Below are 20,000 nucleotides of genomic sequence, written 5' to 3'. Positions count from 1 at the left end.
AGGATCGTGACATCATGGCCCCACCCCCTCAATACAATTTGACAGGAGGGGGCGGGGCATGACGTCACGATACTCCGGCCCCTGTATCGCCCATCATCAGGCATGGTGCTGCAGGAGAGATCGCGGGAGTTCCCAGCAACAGGACCCCTCGCGATCAGACTTCTTATCCCCCTACCCTTTGGATACAGTATAAGACGTTTAGGGGCGGAGTACCCCTTTAAGCTAGACTGTGCTGACAAAAGTAAAAAAGAAAGCAGTATGGTTACAGATAAGTGTAAATGAACAATCCCAGGAGCACTTTTTATTCACATTTCACTAGTCATACATTACAACTGCATCCATGCATTTTATTACTAAACTGGGTCATGTTATCACTAACCTGACCCGAAGAAAATCAGTGCTTAAAAGGGGTACTCCGGTGGAAAACTTTTTTTTTTTTTTTTTTAAATCAACTGGTGCCAGAAAGTTAAACAGATTTGTAAATTACTTCTATTAAAAAAATCTGTCCTTCCAGTACTTATTAGCTGCTGAATACTACCGAGGAAATTCTTTTCTTTTTGGAACACAGTGCTCTCTGCTGACATCACAAGCACAGTGCTCTCTGCTGACATCTCTGTCCATTTTAGGAACTATCCAGAGCAGCATATGTTTGCTATGGGGATTTTCTCCTACTCTGGACAGTTCTTAGATGTCAGCAGAGAGCACTGTGCTCGTGATGTCAGCAGAGAGCTCGGTGTTCCAAAAAGAAAAGAATTTCCTCTGTAGCATTCAGAAGCTAATAAGTACTGGAAGGATTAAGATTTTTACAAATCTGTTTAACTTTCTGGCACCAGTTGATTAAAAAAAAAAAAAAAAAAAAAAGTTTTCCACTGGAGTACCCCTTTAAGGTGTCATGGCAAGTGGGTACGCTGACTTCCAGTTACCTACAGAATGACATAATCAACTATTATATCAATCCTGCTAGCTCCCACATCCCTCCCCTCCCAGTTTTATCTGTATACTGCTGCTGCTATTTCTATGGGATCAGTGTATATAGAAGCTATAAATCTCCCCTACAGCTCTACCTGTATACTGCTGCTATCTCTATGGGATCAGCATATATAGTAGTTATACAAATCCCCTACAGCTCTATCTGTATACTGCTACTATCTCTATGCTATTAGGATATAGATTAGTTTTATACCTCTCCTCCAGCTCTATCTGTATACTGCTGCTGCTGCCATTTTGGGATTAGTAAATATAGTAGTTATACACGTTCCCTACAGCTCCATCTGTATACTACTGCTATCTCTCTGGTATTAGGATATAGATTAGTTTTAGACCTCTCCTCCAGCTCTATCTGTATATTGCTGCTGCTATCGTTATGGGATCAGGATATATAGTAGTTATACACCTCCCCTCCAGCTATATCTGTATACTTATCGTTTTGGGATCAGTAAATATAGTAGTCTAAATATAGATTTATCAAAACCTGTGTAGAGAAGAGAAGTGCAGTCGTCCATAACAACCTTCTTTCATTTTTAACCTCTTAAGGACATGGGACTTTTTTCCCCTCTCTGCATCTTCTTAAAGCCATAACGCTTTCAAGTTTCCACTTACGGACCCATATAAGGGCTTGTTTTTGCACAACCAACTGTACTTTGTAATGACATCAATCATTTTACCACCAACTAAAAAATATTTGAGGGGAGAATTGGAAAAATAAGCAATTTAGCAACTTTTGGGAGCTTTTCTTGACTTTTTTTTGGGTGTGCAGTTTTATTAACCTTATATTGTAATAGTTTGGACATTTACGCATGCGGCGATACAAGTGTTTATTTTATTTTTATACTTTATTTTAAAAAATGTGAAAAGGGGGGGTGATTCTAATTTTTATTAGGGAAGGGGTTCATTCATATTTATTAACAATTTCTTAGTCCCCATAGGAGACTATTATCTGCAATCTTCAGATTGCATACACTGTTCAATGCTGCTCCATAGAAGAGCATTGATCAGTGTTATCAGCGCTCCACTGCTACAGCCTGCCATGGCTGGCTGCACCATAGAAGCCCTGATCGGAAAGCAGGGAAGCAAGCATGAGACTTTCCTCTGTCCTTACAGGTGATCAGGAAATTGCAGTTTCCCCACTTTAGTCCCGATCTGGTACTAGCAACAAATTTTGGCACTTTTAGACGCCGCAATCGACTTCAACTGCGGTGGCTAATGGGTTTATGCTGGACATTGGCCTGATCGGGAATGTACAGCATTAGCCACGCTTCCTGGTTGCTGACAGAAGCCAGGATCACCAGCTCCTGAACTCTTCATACCCCTGCTGGGACGTTAAAGGGCGGTAAGGGGTTTCCTGGGAGCCTCTCGAGTGCCTCCCACAGGTCATGTCGTCAGGATTCCCTTAGTCTTTCACAAGTGATCTCTATGGTCATTTCCTCAGGCATCACCACAGACCTGATTCTGTTGGGGGTGCTTGAGGACCGCGCTTGGGGAAAAATTGGTCTAGACTAAGGATATATTAAAAGGGGTACTCTGCCCCTAGCATCTTATCCCCTATCCAAAGGATAGAGGATAAGAGGTCAGATCGCCGGGGTCCTGCTGCTGGGGACCCCCGGGATCTCCGCTGCGGCACCCCGCTATCATTACTGCACATAGCTAACTCGCTCCGTGCCTAATGACTGGCGATACAGTGGCCGGAGCATTGTTACGTCACCGCTCCGCCCCCTCAATACAAGTCTATGGGAGGGGGCGTGGCAGCCATCACACCCCCTCCCATAGACTTGCATTAAGGGGGCGGGCTGTGATGTCATGAGGGGGCGGAGCGGTGACATAACAATACTCTGGCCCCTGTATCGCCAGTCATTAGGCACGGAGCGAGTTAGCTCTGTGCAGTAATGATAGCGGGGTGCCGCAGCAGAGATCCCGGGGGTCCCCAGCAGGAGGACCCCGCCGATCTGACATCTTATCCCCTATCCTTTGGATAGGGAATAAGATGTCTAGGGGCGGAGTACTCCTTTAAGACTAAGTTTCCACTTGGTTTTTTTTCTGGCAGTTTTTGGATACCTGCCACTGCAGTTTTTGAGCCAAAGTCAGAAGAGGATCCAAAAGGAGAAGAAGTGTAAGTCCTTCCTTTATATGTTCTCTTCCTTTTGAATACACTTCGGGCTTTGGCTCAAAAACTGCAGTGACGGTTTATTTTTTCTGGCAGTTTTTGGAATACTAAGTGGACACTTAGCCTTAGGATAATTTCTTAACTTCATCAAAAAGAAAAGGTGGTTAAAGGACAACTGCAGCGCAATATACACTTATCCCCTGTAGATAGGGGATAAGTGTTTGATGGGGGGGGGGGGGGGTCCGACCGCTGAGACCCCCACGATCTCCTGTATGAGGCCACGGCTGTGCCATGGCTCTCCCGTGTAGTTGGCGTGCCTGCCGCAGCATGACGTTGCGGCCAGCACGCCTCCTCCATGCAGCTCTATGGGAGAGGCGGGGAGGAGACTGGGCGTCACCGTCGACCTCTAGGTCGACGCTACGCGTCTTAGCGCTCACTATGAGTGCTAATGGCAGCGCCCCGTTAGGGAGATCTCAGGGGGTCCCAGCGGTCGGACCCCCCGTGATCAAACGCGTAACCCCCCTGTAGATCTGGGATAAGTGTATATTGCACTGCAGTTGTCCTTTAAAGTGAAAGGCGGCAAGGGGTTAAAAAAAAAAAAAATGAAAGAAGCGATCTGATTGGTTGCTATGGCCAATTGCACCACTCTTCCTCTACACAGGTTTTGATAAATCTCCCCCAATGTGTACTGCTATCACTATGGGCTATAAATCATATCTATATATATTTTTTTATTTATATTATATTTATAAATAAATAGTTATACCCCCCCCCCCCCCAGCCACCAAAGACTGTACAACATTGTTTCCCAACCAGGGTGCCTCCAGCTGTTGCAAAACTACAACCCCCAGCATGCCCGGACAGCCGTAGGCTGTCCGGGCATGCAGGGAGTTGTAGTTTTGCAACAGCTGGAGGCACCCTGGTTGGGAAGCACCGCTATATGAACTACAACACAGACTGGGGCAGGGTTATCAGACAAATTTGCATAAATAAATAAATAATAATAATAATAATAAAACCTGTGTACATGTATTCTCGGGGTATCAAGTTGATGCACTAATGTAAAGACGTCTATCATAGTGACAGGTTCCCTTTAAATCTGCCCTAAGTGAATGAGGACGGGGCCGATCAATTTACTTAACGTGTCCCCAGGACAGGCGAAAAACATTCTGCCAATCCCTGACGTTGATGGATGGTCCCGTCCGGGTGATGCTACTACAGAGCGGTCAATACACTACGACAAGGTCTTGCAGATATTACACAAGCAGCTTTCGGCCAATCAGGCGGCGGCGTTCTGCTGGATACTGACGCAGGAGGAGGGTGGCTGTGAATACAAAGCGCTGTCAGCGTATGCAGGTCACATCTTCAGAGGACGCAGAGCGGACGACCTTTCCCTCAGATCTTCACGCAGCTTCTACTTACGGGCAGCGGCCAAAGTCCAGGCCTCGTGGGGGGGCCCCATTTCCAGCGGCGCGACTACAATAACAAAATCACTTGAGAGAGAGAAAGAAAAGGCTGTGACCGCGCTCCGGTCTGGAACATCGTGTCATCTTGTGGGATCCGGGGCAGTGGAAAAATTCAGGAGGCGACAGCATCAAGCTCTGGACTTATGTTACTTTATAATGTTTTAAATTAAATGGGCATTGTCAAATTCATAAAAAAAAGTTTCATTAAAAAGGGGTACTCCGGTGGAAAACATTTACGGTATTTATTTATTTTTTAAATCAACCGGTACCAGAAAGTTAAACAGATTTGTAAATGACTTCTATTAAAACATCTTTACCCTTCCAATACTTTTTAGCAGCTGTATGCTACAGAGGAAATGCTTTTCTTTGTGATTTTTTTTTTTGTGTCTTTCCACAGTGCTCTCTGCTGACACCTCTGTCTGTGTCAGGAAATGTCTAGAGCAGCATAGGTTTGCTATGAGGATTTTCTCCTGCTCTGGACGGTTCCTGACACAGGCATCGGGTGTCAGCAGAGAGCAGTGTGGACAAGACAAAAATTAAAAAAGAAAATAATTTCCTCTATAGCAAATGGCTGCTAAAAAGTACTGGAAGGGTAAAGATTTTTTAAATAGAAGTCATTTACAAATCTGTTTAAGTTTCTGGCACAAACTGATTTAAAATAAAAATGGTTTTCCACCAGAGTTTTTGTTATATGTTGTAAATTAACCTTTTTAATATACCTCATTAATTTTAATTTTTTATCTTTTCATAGGCATAGAAAAGCAAAGCTAGGCACTTCATGAGACGAGCACCATAGACTTATAAATTTACAAATACAGAAAAAAACATCCCAAGGAACAGCAGGACTGGAAGTACATCAGAATCAATAAAAAACAAAAAAAAAAATTATTCCTGATGAAGCTGCGCATATGCAGCGAAATGCGTTGCATTGTGGAGAGAAAAAAAAAATACATTTTATTGATTTTTATGTGGTGGTTCCAGTCAGCACCACTCCAGTGAAGTCTTTCCTGTTTTTGTGCATCAGGGCTCGTTCACATTAATCTGCCCCCTTGTAAAAGGGGTACTCCGCTGCTCAGCGTTTGGAACAAACTGTTCCAAACGCTGTAGCTGGTGCCGGCAGCTAATGATGTCATAGCTCCGCCCCCTCAATGCAAGTCTATGGGAGGGGGCGAAGATGGTGAATGCAGTATTTTATCTCCTGTCAAAAATAACCGAATAGAAATGGATATTATAAATTTAACATTGAAGTCTATGGGTAACGGACTGAAAACGGATGAGCTTTTAATGTCTCCGTTTGCACCCGTTCTTGATGCGTTATTACTGCTGAGCATGCTCAGAAGAGATGTGAGGAAAAAAAACGGATTAAAAACTGATGCAACAGGATGCCCCTGACAACGGGACGAGAGACAACGGCCGTGTGAACCTAGCCTTACCTGTGCAGGACGGCTGCAGACCGGATTGCGTTTGCCTCTACACGCGATTAGCATTATTGTGTCTGTGGTTACACAACCAACTGTGGTAAGCGGCGTCCACCATTTTCCACACTACTTTCCTGTGTTGTTACACTACGGAGCGCCTTTGTTTTCTTTTATAGACTTATAATGGCAGTAAAGCGCTTATCCTCGTACTTCTTCCAACTCGTCCAAAAGATGATGAAGGTCTTAAAAAATATTCCTGGAATAACCCTTTATTTGACTATGCTACAGGGGCTGTAAAGTTAGTGTAGTTCATAATATAGTGTCTGTACCTGTATGTGGCGGTTTTCTCACAATTATGCGATTTTCACCCCAATATTTATTTTTCTCAGCATACAAAATGACTGTTGTCTCAGATTTTTCCCAGCTTGCAATGCGGCCGAGACCTGACATCACTAATCAGCTGATGAAAGGGAGCCTGTCTGCTTCAATGGGTGGAGCGATCAATCTGAAACTAATGCAACAGCTGCAGGCACCCTGATTGAGCTGCATTCATTCAAAAGACCTGTGGTTTTCAGTTGTTTCAATGGGTGGGGTGTCTGATGTGTGGAAAGGAGGAAAATGGAATTATGGGATTTGTAGGCAAAAGAGAAAACTCAAACAGGAAATACCAGTTCACAAAAAGCTAGCCACAGTGTTATGGTATCTCACAGCATAGCCATTTAGCCCGAAGACAAGCGCAGATCCCTCTTAAGCATGAGGCAGTGCTGCGTGTTGCCCCTCCCCTCAGTATGGAGACATGATACACGTGTTGTGAGCGATCAGTCGTGAAATGTGATCCTTGTTTTGGAAATTTATAGGGAAGCTGCTGCCAGTCACCGGGGACCCCAACACCTCCAATAATGTGACACATTCAGTCAGGAGACGACTCTGGCACTAAATATGTCACCACTAACATTATATAAAAGTCATTCCACCTTAACTACCAGCCCCCGAGTCAGTCAGCCTCTTGCAGACCTACAACTACAACTCCCAGCATAACCTGTCAGCCTATGGGTTTCAGTCATGCTGGGAGTTGTACAAGCCACAGCTTTTGGGGGGGGGGGGGGGTCTGCCCTAGAGGATGTTTAATTAGTCTATAAGGAAAAGCTCTAAAGAAGGACTAGTTATGTACAATGTATCAGTCTGGAGTCCAGGATGTTTAGCTCACAGAGCATTGTCTAGACTGGATACAACTGTATATACTTCTCAGCTGAGAGCAGGACTAGCTATATACAATGTATCAGTCTGGAGTCCAGGATGTTTAGCTCACAGAGCATTGTCTATAGACTGGATACAATTGTATCACTTCTCAGCTGAGAGCAGGACTAGCTATGTACAATGTATCAGTCTGGAGTCCAGGATGTTTAGCTCACAGAGCATTGTCTAGACTGGATACAATTGTATCCCTTCTCAGCTGAGAGCAAGACGAGCTGTGTACAATGTATCAGTCTGGAGTCCAGCTCACAGAGCATTGTCTATTTACTGGATATTGTATCTACTTAAGGACAGTAGCACTTTTTGTGTATATATCTTCATACAAAAGCAGAACACTTTCAAAATCTCTTTAAAAGGCAACGCACCCCTCTACTTCATTTACACAGAGGGGGAGATTTATCAAAACCTGCATAGAGGAAAAGTTGCTCATAGCAACCAATCAGATCACTTCTTTCATTTTTGAAAAGTCCTGTAAGAAATGAAAGCAGCGATCTGATTGGTTGCTATAGGCAACTCAGCAACTTTTCCTCTGGATAGGTTTTGATAAATCTCCCTCAGAGAGGCCAGCGCACCCTTCTACTTCATATACACAGAGAACAGCGACATTTATGAGGTACATACAAGAGCACTGGGATACTGGCACATATAGCAGACAAGGTCAATGACATCCACCGCAGCCGGCCCCTCCGCTGGGCGGAACTAACATGTCATCTATACCCATACTGCACATGGCAGGGGCTGGGCACCCGGTGTGTGCGTTATGACTGGGGGCCCCGCCTGTAGCTACAAATCTAAAGCAATTAAAGAAAAAGTCTGGCTTGATCCAATAATGGAACATCCAAGTCACCTGATCTTAGTTAAGATCACACACACCCCCACCACCAGTGCTCTCTGCTGACATCTCTGTCCATTTTAGGAACTGTTCAGAGCAGCATATGTTTGCTATGGGGATTTTCTCCAGCTCTGGACAGTTCCTAAAATGAACAGCTGAGGTCAGCAGAGAGCACTGTGCTCGTGAAATAAGAGAAATCCAAAAAGATAAACATTTCCTCTGTAGTATACAGCCCTAAAAAGTACTGGAAGGATTAAGATTTTCTAATAACCTTCTGGCACCAGTTGACCAAAAATTTAAAATTAAAAAATTAAAAAGTTTTCCACAGTAGTACCCCTTTAAGTATCTGCGCATGCAGGGAATTGTAGCTAGGCAACAGCTGGTAGACCAATCCTAATTTAGCTAAAAACAGGAATGTTCCTTTTCACTGACCGCAAGCAGAGATCTTGAAAATGTTGTCAAATAAAAAAAATACAAATAAAACTGGTAAATCCAAATTGTAGAGGACTCCCGCCTTGGCGTCCGAGCAGTTAATGTAACATGACCGCTTATCAATAGCTGCCAGGCCGTGTTCGCCGCCCGTGACCTACATCTACATAACGGTCATATCTGCTACCGATTTAGATCTGGGTGTAAAAAGGTGCCGAGCTACAAGGCGACCCAGATACATGATCCGACGGTGAGAGCGGCCGCCGAGGAGAGGACAACAAAATGCCAGAGATAATAACAGCAGTGCAGGACAAGATGTCGCTGAAAATAACCCCAGATCATATACAGCAACCCTGCGATAGGGAAAAGCTGGGTGACAACCAATACTCACCCAGCTTTCCTAGAATCCTGAATGTATATATACTAAGAGGATTAGGAGACATGGCTGATGATTGAGGAGTCAGTCTTTCCCAACCAGGGGGCCTCCAGCTGTTGCAAAACTACAACTCTCAGCATGCTGGAAGTTGTAGTTTTGCAACAGATGGAGGCCCCCTGGTTGGGAAAGACTGGTGAAGCGTATGGGGGAAATCAGAGAGATAGGACTGAGGAGAGATAACTGATGATTGAGGTGAGTGTGCATGTGTATGGGGGGGGGGGGGGGGGGGGAGTCAGGAGAGATAGCTGATGACAGAGGCGAGTGTGCATGTGTATGGGGGGGGGGGTCGGGAGAGAGCTCTGATGATTGAGGTGAGTGTGCATGTGTATGGGGGGCAGGAGAGATAGCTGATGACAGGTGAGTGTGCATATGTATGGGGGGGGGGTCAGGAGAGAGCTGATGACAGGTGAGTGTGCATGTGTATGGGGGGGGGGTCAGGAGAGAGCTCTAATGATTGAGGCGAGTGTGCATGTGTATTGGGGGGGCAGGAGAGACTGCTGATGACAGGTGAGTGTGCATGTGTATGGGGGGGGGTCGGGAGAGAGCTCTGATGATTGAGGTGAGTGTGCATGTGTATGGGGGGCAGGAGAGATAGCTGATGACAGGTGAGTGTGCATGTGTATGGGGGGGGTCGGGAGAGAGCTCTGATGATTGAGGTGAGTGTGCATGTGTATGGGGGGCAGGAGAGACAGCTGATGACAGGTGAGTGTGCATATGTATGGGGGGAGGGGGAGATAGCTGATTATTGATGCGAGTGTGCATGTGTATGGGGGGGGTCAGGAGAGATAGCTGATGACAGAGGTAAGTGTGCATGTGTATGGGGGGAGGGGGAGATAGCTGATGATTGATGTGAGTGTGCATGTGTATGGGGGTGGGGGATCGGGAGAGAGCACTGATTGATGCGAGTGTGCATGGGGGGGGGGGGGGAATCAGGAGAGAGAGCTGATGACAGAGGTGAGTGTGCATGTGTACGGAGGGGCATCGGGAGAGAGCGCTGATTACTAAGCTGTCTGGAAAACCGTTCCAGGACCATTTCCGATAAAAGTTCTGACCATATAAGATCACAGAGAAGCAATAGGATAAAACACCCAGTTGCCTACGTGTGACCCTGCAGCATTGCCCGGACGAGTGCCGGTCCTGGGTGGGACACCATGACATTGCCAACTTTTAATTCTGTTTTATTTTGTCCCCGATTCACACACCCCCTCATATTCTTCAGGGCTCTTGTTGAAAGGAACATCAGGCACCTGATAAGAGAATCTGCTACAGTGGAAAATTCCACCGCTCGGAGAACGCCATCGTGACTCATTGTTTTTTGGATTACACAAATCTGCCATTACAACACTGAACGTGCCAGATCATAACCGGCATTAAAATGCAGGACCGTGTCCTATCTAATCACTAAGTCATAAAGAAGAATAGGAGAACAACAACAGCCATCATTGTGCAAGCGCAAATAATCATTGTGCAAGTGCAAACTCCGCCTCCAGGTATCACATGGTGTCAGGTAAGATAAGACAAAAGAAACGAGAAATCACACCCACCTATACCGTCACCGATCACCAAACCAAGGTGCTACATCCTGGGCGATGAGCCACAGATTATATAAAAAGATTACATATAAAGTATAATAAAAATGAGTCAACAGTAAAAAACATTTCCTGCGTTCACCATATTAGTTCACAAGCCATAAACCCTTACACAGGTCACATGTTACATCCTGTATTATACCTCAGAGCTGCACTCACTATTCTGCTGGTGGAGTCACTGGGGGAGATTTATCAAAACCTGTGCAGAAGAAAAGATGCCCATAACAACCAATCAGATGGCTTCTTTCTTTTTTAAACGGTCCTCTAAAAAATTAAAGAAGCAACCTGATTTGTTGCTATAATCAACTGATCAACTATTCCTTCACAGGGATTCTGAAATATCTCCCCGACTGTATACATGACTTATCCTGTACTGATCCTGAGGTATATCCTGTATTATACTCCAGAGCTGTACTCACTATTCTGCTGGTGAGATCACTGTGTACATACATTACATTACTTATCCTGTACTGATCCTGAGTTATATCCTGTATTATACTCCAGAGCTGTACTCACTATTCTGCTGGTGAGGTCACTGTGTACATACATTACTTATCCTGTACTGATCCTGAGTTATATCCTGTATTATACTCCAGAGCTGTACTCACTATTCTGCTGGTGAGATCACTGTGTACATACATTACATTACTTATCCTGTACTGATCCTGAGGTATATCCTGTATTATACTCCAGAGCTGTACTCACTATTCTGCTGGTGAGGTCACTATGTACATACATTACATTACTTATCCTGTACTGATCCTGAGTTATATCCTGTATTATACTCCAGAGCTGTACTCACTATTCTGCTGGTGAGATCACTGTGTACATACATTACATTACTTATCCTGTACTGATCCTGAGTTATATCCTGTATTATACTCCAGAGCTGTACTCACTATTCTGCTGGTGGGGTCACTGTGTACATACATTACATTACTTATCCTGTACTGATCCTGAGTTATATCCAGTATTATACTCCAGAGCTGCACTCTCTCTTTCTAGTCCCCACCATGTTTCTCTGCAGAGGTCACCTTGGGATCAGACCTTTCACCAATTCCATCTCTGTGACTTAGATTTCAGTTTGGATCCAGTCCAATTCCTCCCTGACTAGAATATTAAAGCATCAGAGCAGTGTTTCCCAATCAGGGTGCCTTCAGCTAGTGCAAAACTACAACTCCAAGCATGCCTGGACAGCCTTCAGCTGTCCGGGCATGCTGGGAGTTGTAGTTTTGCAGCAGCTGCAGGCACACTGGTTGAGAAACACTGCATTAGAGTCCTCGGTGACTGGTCCTCGCACACAACGCCCCCCGCACGCCCCCAGTGTAATGATACCTGAGGGGATCACATTCACTTCTCAGTACACAGGGTATCATGTCTCCCTGTCAGAGTTATTCTGACCTGACGCGTTTCAGTCCAACATTTTCCACAACTAGAATGATGAAAGCAATTAATTAACTCACAAAGTACGAGAGTGGCCAGGAGGGACTGTGTAGTAATACAAGGATTACCTGTTTTTGGCCTTGACCAGGCAGATAACTTAGGTTATTGACAGCAATAAAAAAGACTAACTGGGTCTTTGGTGCCAGTACAGACTGTCACGGCGTACAAAGAGGTGTAATCCAGCTGATGTCAACCTTACTCTGCCTCTATAGGAATCAGTGTCAGTCTTCACTGCTGGAATTCTATTCTATGAACTGGAAAGCTCAGGATGAACAGAGGTAGAGGAGTATAAATGGGAAAGAGGATCACTGCAAGAAAGAATGTAACGGTGGCCAAAGAAAAAAAAAAGTTCACGCACCATTCAGGGTTCAAGGAAAGCTGGAGAAAGAGCCCTTTAGGAAGAGTAACTAAGAACTAGAGGAACAATTGGTTAGGAAGGTGAGAGATAGATAGATACGAGATAGTTACAGTATGTAATGTTTGGACATTGTGTTTGTTAGGTAAATCTTCCCATGATACTTTTGCAGTGTGTTTCTTGTGCGACTTCTTTCTCCATATTGTGTGTGGACCTCTGTATGTGTTTTACAGTACTTTCTTTTGCCATTATGAATGCTCGGTCTGAGACCACATTTGGGTTTTCTGTACACATTTACCTAATATGTTTGTCTGCCCCAATGCAGTTTTCCTAGACCGTTTCATGGTGCCTTATCCCTTTTCTATATTGTATTTGTATTTTTTATTTATGTTTTTGACATTCATTAAATCTTGAATTACCCTTTTGCATACTTTTATTTGAGGGGTTATGTATTGGTCTCTCTCAGTAATGTACATTTCAGTCCTTACATCTCATTTGGATTGATCAGGAGATGTACCGAAAGTCCCATGCAAGTCTATTGGACGTCCGGTACATCTACTGATAGAGTTATCAGGGAGACTCTGCCATGATTGGTTCGGTGGCAGGATGTTAAAGTATTATTTAACTGTCCAGCAGGCAGGTGCAAAGATGTGGGGGCAGGGAGATAGGGGCAAGAAGATTTACTGTGGGCTGAGAGAAAAAAGTAAGGGGGAAGACATCAGTTAGGGGCAGGGGGAGGGAATTGAACCCCATCAATGTTGGGGCATCAGGAGACTGGGAAAGCTAGGTGGTATGCAGTATGATTTGTCAACACTGCAAAGCTATAAAGATCAGTATACAGAAAGATAAAAAAAAATGTTTATGGGACTTTCAGCAATGCAGTATACCGGCAGTCTGAACATTGGGGGTCTTAGCAATGGAGAAACAGATCCCCACAAATACAATAAAATGTTTGTATAAATAATAGGTCAGCTTTAAAATTACTACAAATATATAAAGAGCATTTCCCTCAAATTAGAATACAAATTATACAAAAGCTCAAATAAAAGATTCCATTCATCCAGCACTACAATAATGGGCATCAAATTACCAAAACGTTCTGGATTATGAGACAGACACAAAGTGAAGTACCGTATATATCCTGTGAAGAGCTGAAAGTCTGTTTTATATACAGTGAAACCTCTCCAAGAGAAGAAGACCACCCCTCACCCACACCTCATTTTGTCTGATGAATTTTCACCCTACTACAGTCTTTGCACAGTTGCCATTTTCTTTTAGAAGACACCCCCACCCTCCCCAATAGAGGATTACTTTGAAATCAAATTTTGGGGGGGGGGGTCTCCTCGAAGAGGTTTCACTGTTTATAAATTGAAACAGAATATACAATAAAAACCTATGAGGCAAAAACTAGAGGTGTCCCAATGCATATATTGGTATCCGTGTCAATACCGGACATTAGAGTATTGTGCAAATGTCCCGATACCTGCAGACCATAAAAAAAAAAGAAAATTAAAAAACCCTCTCACCTTCCCTCCGCGCCTGCGCTGCGGCCTCTCCATCGTTCGTTCCGTTATCCGGAGTGGTGCAGGACATGCTGCTTGAGATCATCATTTAATTGCACGGCAGGTTCTGCACCACTAAAATAGCAGAGGATGTAGAGGCCTCAGCGCGGGAGCGGAGGGAAGGTGAATGGGATTTTATTATTTTATTTTGGGGTTGACTTATCGGGAGATACTGCTTAATGGGGGCATCTACCTTCTAAGTTGTTTACTACCTACCTAACCATTGGGGGCTTCAACCTACCAGGGCAATTCCCGACCTACCCATCTTCTGGTGGGCGTCAATATAATTGGGGAATTCCCTACCCATCTTCTGATTGCTTCTACCTTTTGGGGAGGAGGATTCCCTACCTACTGGGGGGCTTCAACCTAATAGAGAGATTTCCAACCTACCAGAAGCTCTTACCCAATAGAGGGTTTTTCCTAGCTCCCCATCTACCAGAGGCTTTTACCTTCTACACAGATTTCCTACCTACTTACTGTGGGCTTCTACCTAATGTGGGGGGGGGGGGCATATCTTAATTATGAGTGTTAGTGGGGGGGGGGGGCTCATGTTTGACTAGCGTCTAAGGCTTCACAAAGTCTAAAGGGCACCTCTGCTGTCACGGGACATAAAAAAAAAAAATTGGTATCGGTGAGTACTTGAAAAAAAAATTATATTTATATATTATATCTATATCTATCTATCAGTACTCAAATGTAAAAAAAATATATTAATAATAATAATAATAATAATAATAATAATAATAATATCAGGACATCCCTAGCAAAAGTGCACACACACTTACCAATCTGCAACAGAACGGGCGTCACCAGGGCAGTCTCCATCGCGTAGCAAAACTCTCGACCAAACATCACAGCGCCATGCATTACCCAGAGGCGGACCGGAATGTGGTCGACAGAAACTTCGCTAATGGTCTCATCCCGGCTCTCGTTCTCCTTGGGCTCATCCTTCTTCAGCTTGGCTAAGGGAAGGTCCGGGACTTGCATAGATTCCGAGTCGGCATTCTGAGGGGCCATCTTCAAATCACCACAAAAATATATCTATAATTCTTTAGAGGCTCTATATAAATATTAATACTATATATCTGCAAAGATAAATAAAGACTTCTCGCTTGTTCAGCTTTCCACACGTTCCTCGTGCAAGTAATACTTCCGACTCCGCTGTGCAGGTGTCTCCGCGGCTTCGTGAGGGTGTGCAAGAGAGAACGGTATTTGGTACTAATTCAATCATATGGCTTAAATGGGTTTACTGTGAATTAGAGTTAAAAATCCATAATTGCCATTCAGTTAATACCAGTTTCATAATTTCTATAGAAGAGGTGGTAAAATTCTCGGTCTTGCGGTTGCAGGCTGGGAAGGCGACACACACAGGTGATGCACTGTTAATCCCCATCGAGCGGCTGATTGATCTGAAAAAAGTAAAAAACCAAAAACAGAAGCGGCATTAGAGGACGAAGTGGTGAAAGGGCGTTGGGGCAATGAGAGGTCCTGAGGAGATAGTAAGAGGGAAAGTAAACAAATACCAAAATTATACCTAAACTATAATCTTTATTACAAAATTACCTAAAACCCTATTATAAACTATAATAATCAAGAATCGGTAAGTACACAAAACTAGGAGTCTCCTTTTTAGAGTTTCTCATATGGGTCAATCCTCAAAATACTCCTACGGGGATTGACCCATAGGAGGATCTCTGAATAGGAGATTCCTAGTTTTGTGCACTTACCGATTCTTTCTTATATTTGTAAGGCTGAATTCACACCACATTTTTGCAATACAGTTCCCATATACATTTTAAATTTGAAAACCGTATACATAGACTCCATTGAAAACCGAATGCCAAACGGTGCATCCGGTTGTGTCCGTTTTTGCATCATGTATGGTTTTGTATGTTTTTTTCCCCCCCGTACCCAAAATCGTAGCCTACCACAGTTTTTGGTCCAGATGAAAAACCGTATTAAAATTGTATATGGTTCTTTTAACATGGGAGTCAATGGGAACCATAGGGAACCGAATGTGTGTACGGTTCCATCTGGTTTGCACCATATGGTTTATTGATTTAGCACATGCTCCGTGCACACCGAAAGTAATTATTTCTTGGAATTTCAATCAAACAAGTGAAACTTTATTCATAACGGAGTGATGTTAAAAACGTATACTTTACTTTGAAAAATTATGTCCGGTTGCATCAGTTTTTTTTAAAACCATAAATCGGTAAAAACGTGTACACACGTTTTGATACAGTTTAGAACGGTTTAGAGGAATCAGTTTTTTTTTTTTGTTTTTTTTTATCAAAAACCTGATACGGGAACTGTATTGCAAAAACATGGTGTGAATGCAGCCCAATAGGGTTTTAGGTAATCTTGTAAAGAAGATTATATTTAGTATTTGTTTGGTCTTGAACTAGCTACATTGGATGTGATAGTCCAGTGAATTTAGTGATAGTTTAAGAGGGAAAGTAAAAGAGAAAAAAGGAGTTGTGGAACTAAATGAATTTAATAAAAGAAAAAAAAAACATAACAAAAACTAACAAATCTGTGATAACGAGAAAAGAAACAGTTCCTTGCCGGGAAGCTGGTGAATAGATGATGATAAGACCGCTTTCGTGAGAGCAGATAGTTCGTCCCAAACATAGAAGGCCCTTTTACAAGTTTCTCAGGCTATATCTATATCTAGCATTCAGCCGACAAATGAGAAAAACATTTGTTCATCGGCCGATCGCTGGGATCACTAAGCATCATTCTTGGCCCATCAACACCAATGGTTGCCAAACTGTAGATCTCCAGCTGTTGCAAAACTACAACCTCGAGCATGCCTGGACAGCCGTTGGCTGTCCGGGCATGCTCGGGGTTGTAGATTTCATATATTGGGAGGTCCACAGTATATAGAAGGAAAATTGCCATAAGCAAGGTCAACAAAGAAACCCAACTTGCCCAATACTTCCTACCTCTCCTAGTATCTGCCATCGGAAGAGAGAACGTAGGCTTCTGTTCACAATGAATAAGGCCCAGTCATCTACTATATGGCCAGCTTAAAACTGAACCCACCAACAAGCCTACAGCAAGTGGTAGGCACGCAAGTGCACTTCTCAGCCAAAACGTGTATTTTCCATTCGCGATAACCCAAGGTCTGCCTAAATCTGCCTATTGCTTACAGGGTTTCTATTTGATGCCCGATCATGGGCCAATGACCACCTTATAATTCCATCAAAAAAAAAAAAAAAAAAAAAAAAAAAAAAAAAAACACACAACATCTCCAGGACAGCAGTACTAAAAATACATAAAACTGGCAGAGGAACAAAGGGAGAGATTAACGGTGGCCATATGTAGGCCGGCACAGAGAGGAGATGACCAAACACACCAAGCTCTTCTTAAACACCGAAATCAAAATTTTTTTAAAAAACAGTTAGGTAGATCATCGACCACTGAAACAGTTGATAGTTTCCTTTGTGCATCTTCTGTCAAGATTATAACAACCAGCCATCTTGAGGTGGACACCGCCGATCAGTCAATAACGCTCAAATAATCTATAATTTTCAATGTAAACTTTTTTGGGGTAAAGTTTTGTTTACACCATAAATTGTGCCTCAGAGGCATGGATGCATCAGGAAATAGCATGCCAATGGATATATGCTTGGGGGGGGGGGGGGGGGGGGACGACGACTTCGTTTCAGTCATTTTCCAAGCATAAGAGCTTTGGCTTTGCCTATGAAGCGTAGTTTGTAGCTTTTTTTTTTTTTAAGTCCCCGACAAAACTCAAATATGTTTGGAAAATAACCCAAATGTATTCAATACCAGACTACACTTGGGCCATTAAAATGAATGGCGTCGATGCCTGTCTGAGAATGGATACATTGGCATGTTTCTAACGGCGTCCCAATGTTTTCGTGCCCTGGAGGCACAAATTGTGGTGTGAACTTAGCCTAAAACTGGTTAGGACACCATAGTCTGAACTCAAGTCAATGACTTTAAAATGCCCTTGTTTTTTTTTTTTTTTCCATTAAAGGAATACTATGGTCCTATTCAAATTTATTTCCTATCCAAATTATATAGGATAAGTGTCTGATCTAGTGGGGGGGGGGGGGTACAACCACTCCTGCCCAGCACCTAGCTCTCCTTGTGCACAGAGCAATCTCTACTATGTGCAAGGAGACTGTTGACCGCCGCACAAAGCGTTGGTTAACACTACCCCTACATGTATCTCTACGGGAGAGTCAGAGATACACGAACCTTGTATCTGTGGCTGTCCCCTGCATGGAAGGGGCGTTGGACACTGCTTTGTGCAGGGGTCAACACTGCTCCATTCATGGGGAGAGCGGGCCCCAGCCAGGAGATTGCGGGGTGACCCACCAGTCAGACACCCTGTGCTCAGACACTTATCCCCTATCCTTTGGATAGGTAATAAGTTGTTTAGCACTACTGTACTTCAATATCAACAGTTGGCCTTGTCCAAAAAATGTGATACCAAAAAAAAAAAGTTAAAAAAAATTAAAGTTGTAATAGACGCTTCCCCACCATTGGGGTCCAACTTATCACACAAATCCACCAGAAGAGGCCTCCATGTTTGTTCTTTGTCAATGGTTCGGCATTCTATTACTTGAGTCAAGCAAAGTAGGTGGACGGAGAATTGGACCAAAGTACTATGGGAGAAGCAAAGTTCAAGTTGTGGCCAAATTCCCTTTTCAGACCCCAAGTTGTAAAAGGAAGAAGTAACATACAAGAACCAGGATCGGGGTTGATGCGGTGGCCAAGAACATGCATCCATTTTGCATCTACTACATTCACAGCAGAACTATATAAAAACAATCCTTGTGATATCACTATTGTCTTGTCGACATAACAGCACCGAGTTGCATTATGTGGCGGCATTACCTCAGCTTCCTGAGCACAGATCTGACGTATGGAGCCAAGATCTCCTAAAATAGAACCCAAATGACTTCTGTTCCCCTGGGACTTCAAGCCATTACAGTCGTTTTTAAATTTTCTCGGAGAGAATGCTTAAAGGGACTGACTCATTGCTGACTAAACTCTACCCGCCTTGTTCTTTCCTCGGTCCGTGCGCTCAGGAAGCGTAGAATCATTGTATCAGTTGTTGTAGGAAGGGCGAGAAAGTCAAGTCTGGTATTCGGAGAGGACCCGGCGGTGACAGACAGATTCATGAGAGTGAAAAAAAATAAAAAAAAAAGATATTCACATTCTAAGCTAGAGGCGCAAAGCACTAATTGACACTAATGGGGGCAGAAAATGACAGAGGTCTCCTCACACCCCACCATGGGAGGAAATTTATTTCTGGCTCTGTCTGAGTGGAGATGTTCATGTATACGCAATATAGAGGAACAAAGCTAGGAATAAAGTTGTATTTTTCTACTATTAAATCTTTTACTAACATTGGATCTATTTTCTTGACTATTAGGGACAGGATTACAGCAGTTATATTCTTGTATATAGGAGGCAGTATTATAGTAGTTCTATTCTTGTATATAGGAACAGTATTATAGTAGTTATATTCTTGTATATAGGGGCAGTATTATAGTATTATATTCTTGTATATAGGGAGCAGTATTATAGTAGTTATATTCTTGTATATAGGAGAAAGTATTACAGTAGTCATATTCTTGTATATAGGGGGCAGTATTATAGTAGTCATATAGTCCAACAAGATGAGTGGCACTATTGTGTGATCTCCCTTAGTAACAGGTAAAGTTCTTAGCATACAATGCGAGGCTGTGCAGGTGGACTGATAATCCAGGCTAGACCTGGAGGTGCAGGTAACTGTATAGTATTCATATAAATCCAAAAAGCGAGTAAAGAAAGAAGTACCGCACTCACCCACTGTCAAAAGCCGGGAACAGGAGAGATTTATTTCAGATCATAAGATCGGAATAACAGGTGCAGGACGTGGAGGAGAGAAAAAAGCCACACACGACTAGTTTCACGCCGGACGGCGCTTTCTCTGGCTGACTTGGCTAGCCAAGTCAGCCAGAGAAAGCGCCGTCCGGCGTGAAACTAGTCGTGTGTGGCTTTTTTCTCTCCTCCACGTCCTGCACCTGTTATTCCGATCTTATGATCTGAAATAAATCTCTCCTGTTCCCGGCTTTTGACAGTGGGTGAGTGCG

General features: G+C 43.4%; 1 protein-coding gene across 3 annotated transcripts in view; it reads right to left on the bottom strand.

Moving 5' to 3' along the window:
- Positions 1–20,000, bottom strand: part of SLC45A4 (solute carrier family 45 member 4) — a 116,574-nt gene that overhangs the window by 41,527 nt on the left and 55,047 nt on the right. For 2 of the 3 annotated variants that reach the window (XM_056522850.1, XM_056522851.1), the window contains exons 2-3: positions 15,179–15,293; positions 14,670–14,901 (exon numbers count right to left, since the gene is read on the bottom strand). In XM_056522850.1, the coding sequence (XP_056378825.1) occupies positions 14,670–14,901; positions 15,179–15,277 (331 nt within the window). In that variant the 5' untranslated portion in view covers positions 15,278–15,293. Of the gene's footprint in view, positions 1–14,669; positions 14,902–15,178; positions 15,294–18,756; positions 18,885–20,000 lie in introns of those variants that run through there. The other variant, XM_056522852.1, reaches the window with a different exon arrangement.

The sequence above is a fragment of the Hyla sarda genome, chromosome 5 (genome assembly GCF_029499605.1).
Source record: "Hyla sarda isolate aHylSar1 chromosome 5, aHylSar1.hap1, whole genome shotgun sequence".
Classification (NCBI taxonomy): Eukaryota; Metazoa; Chordata; class Amphibia; order Anura; family Hylidae; genus Hyla; species Hyla sarda.
Note: the sequence above shows the minus strand (reverse complement) of the source record. Positions and strands in the feature narration are given on the sequence as shown.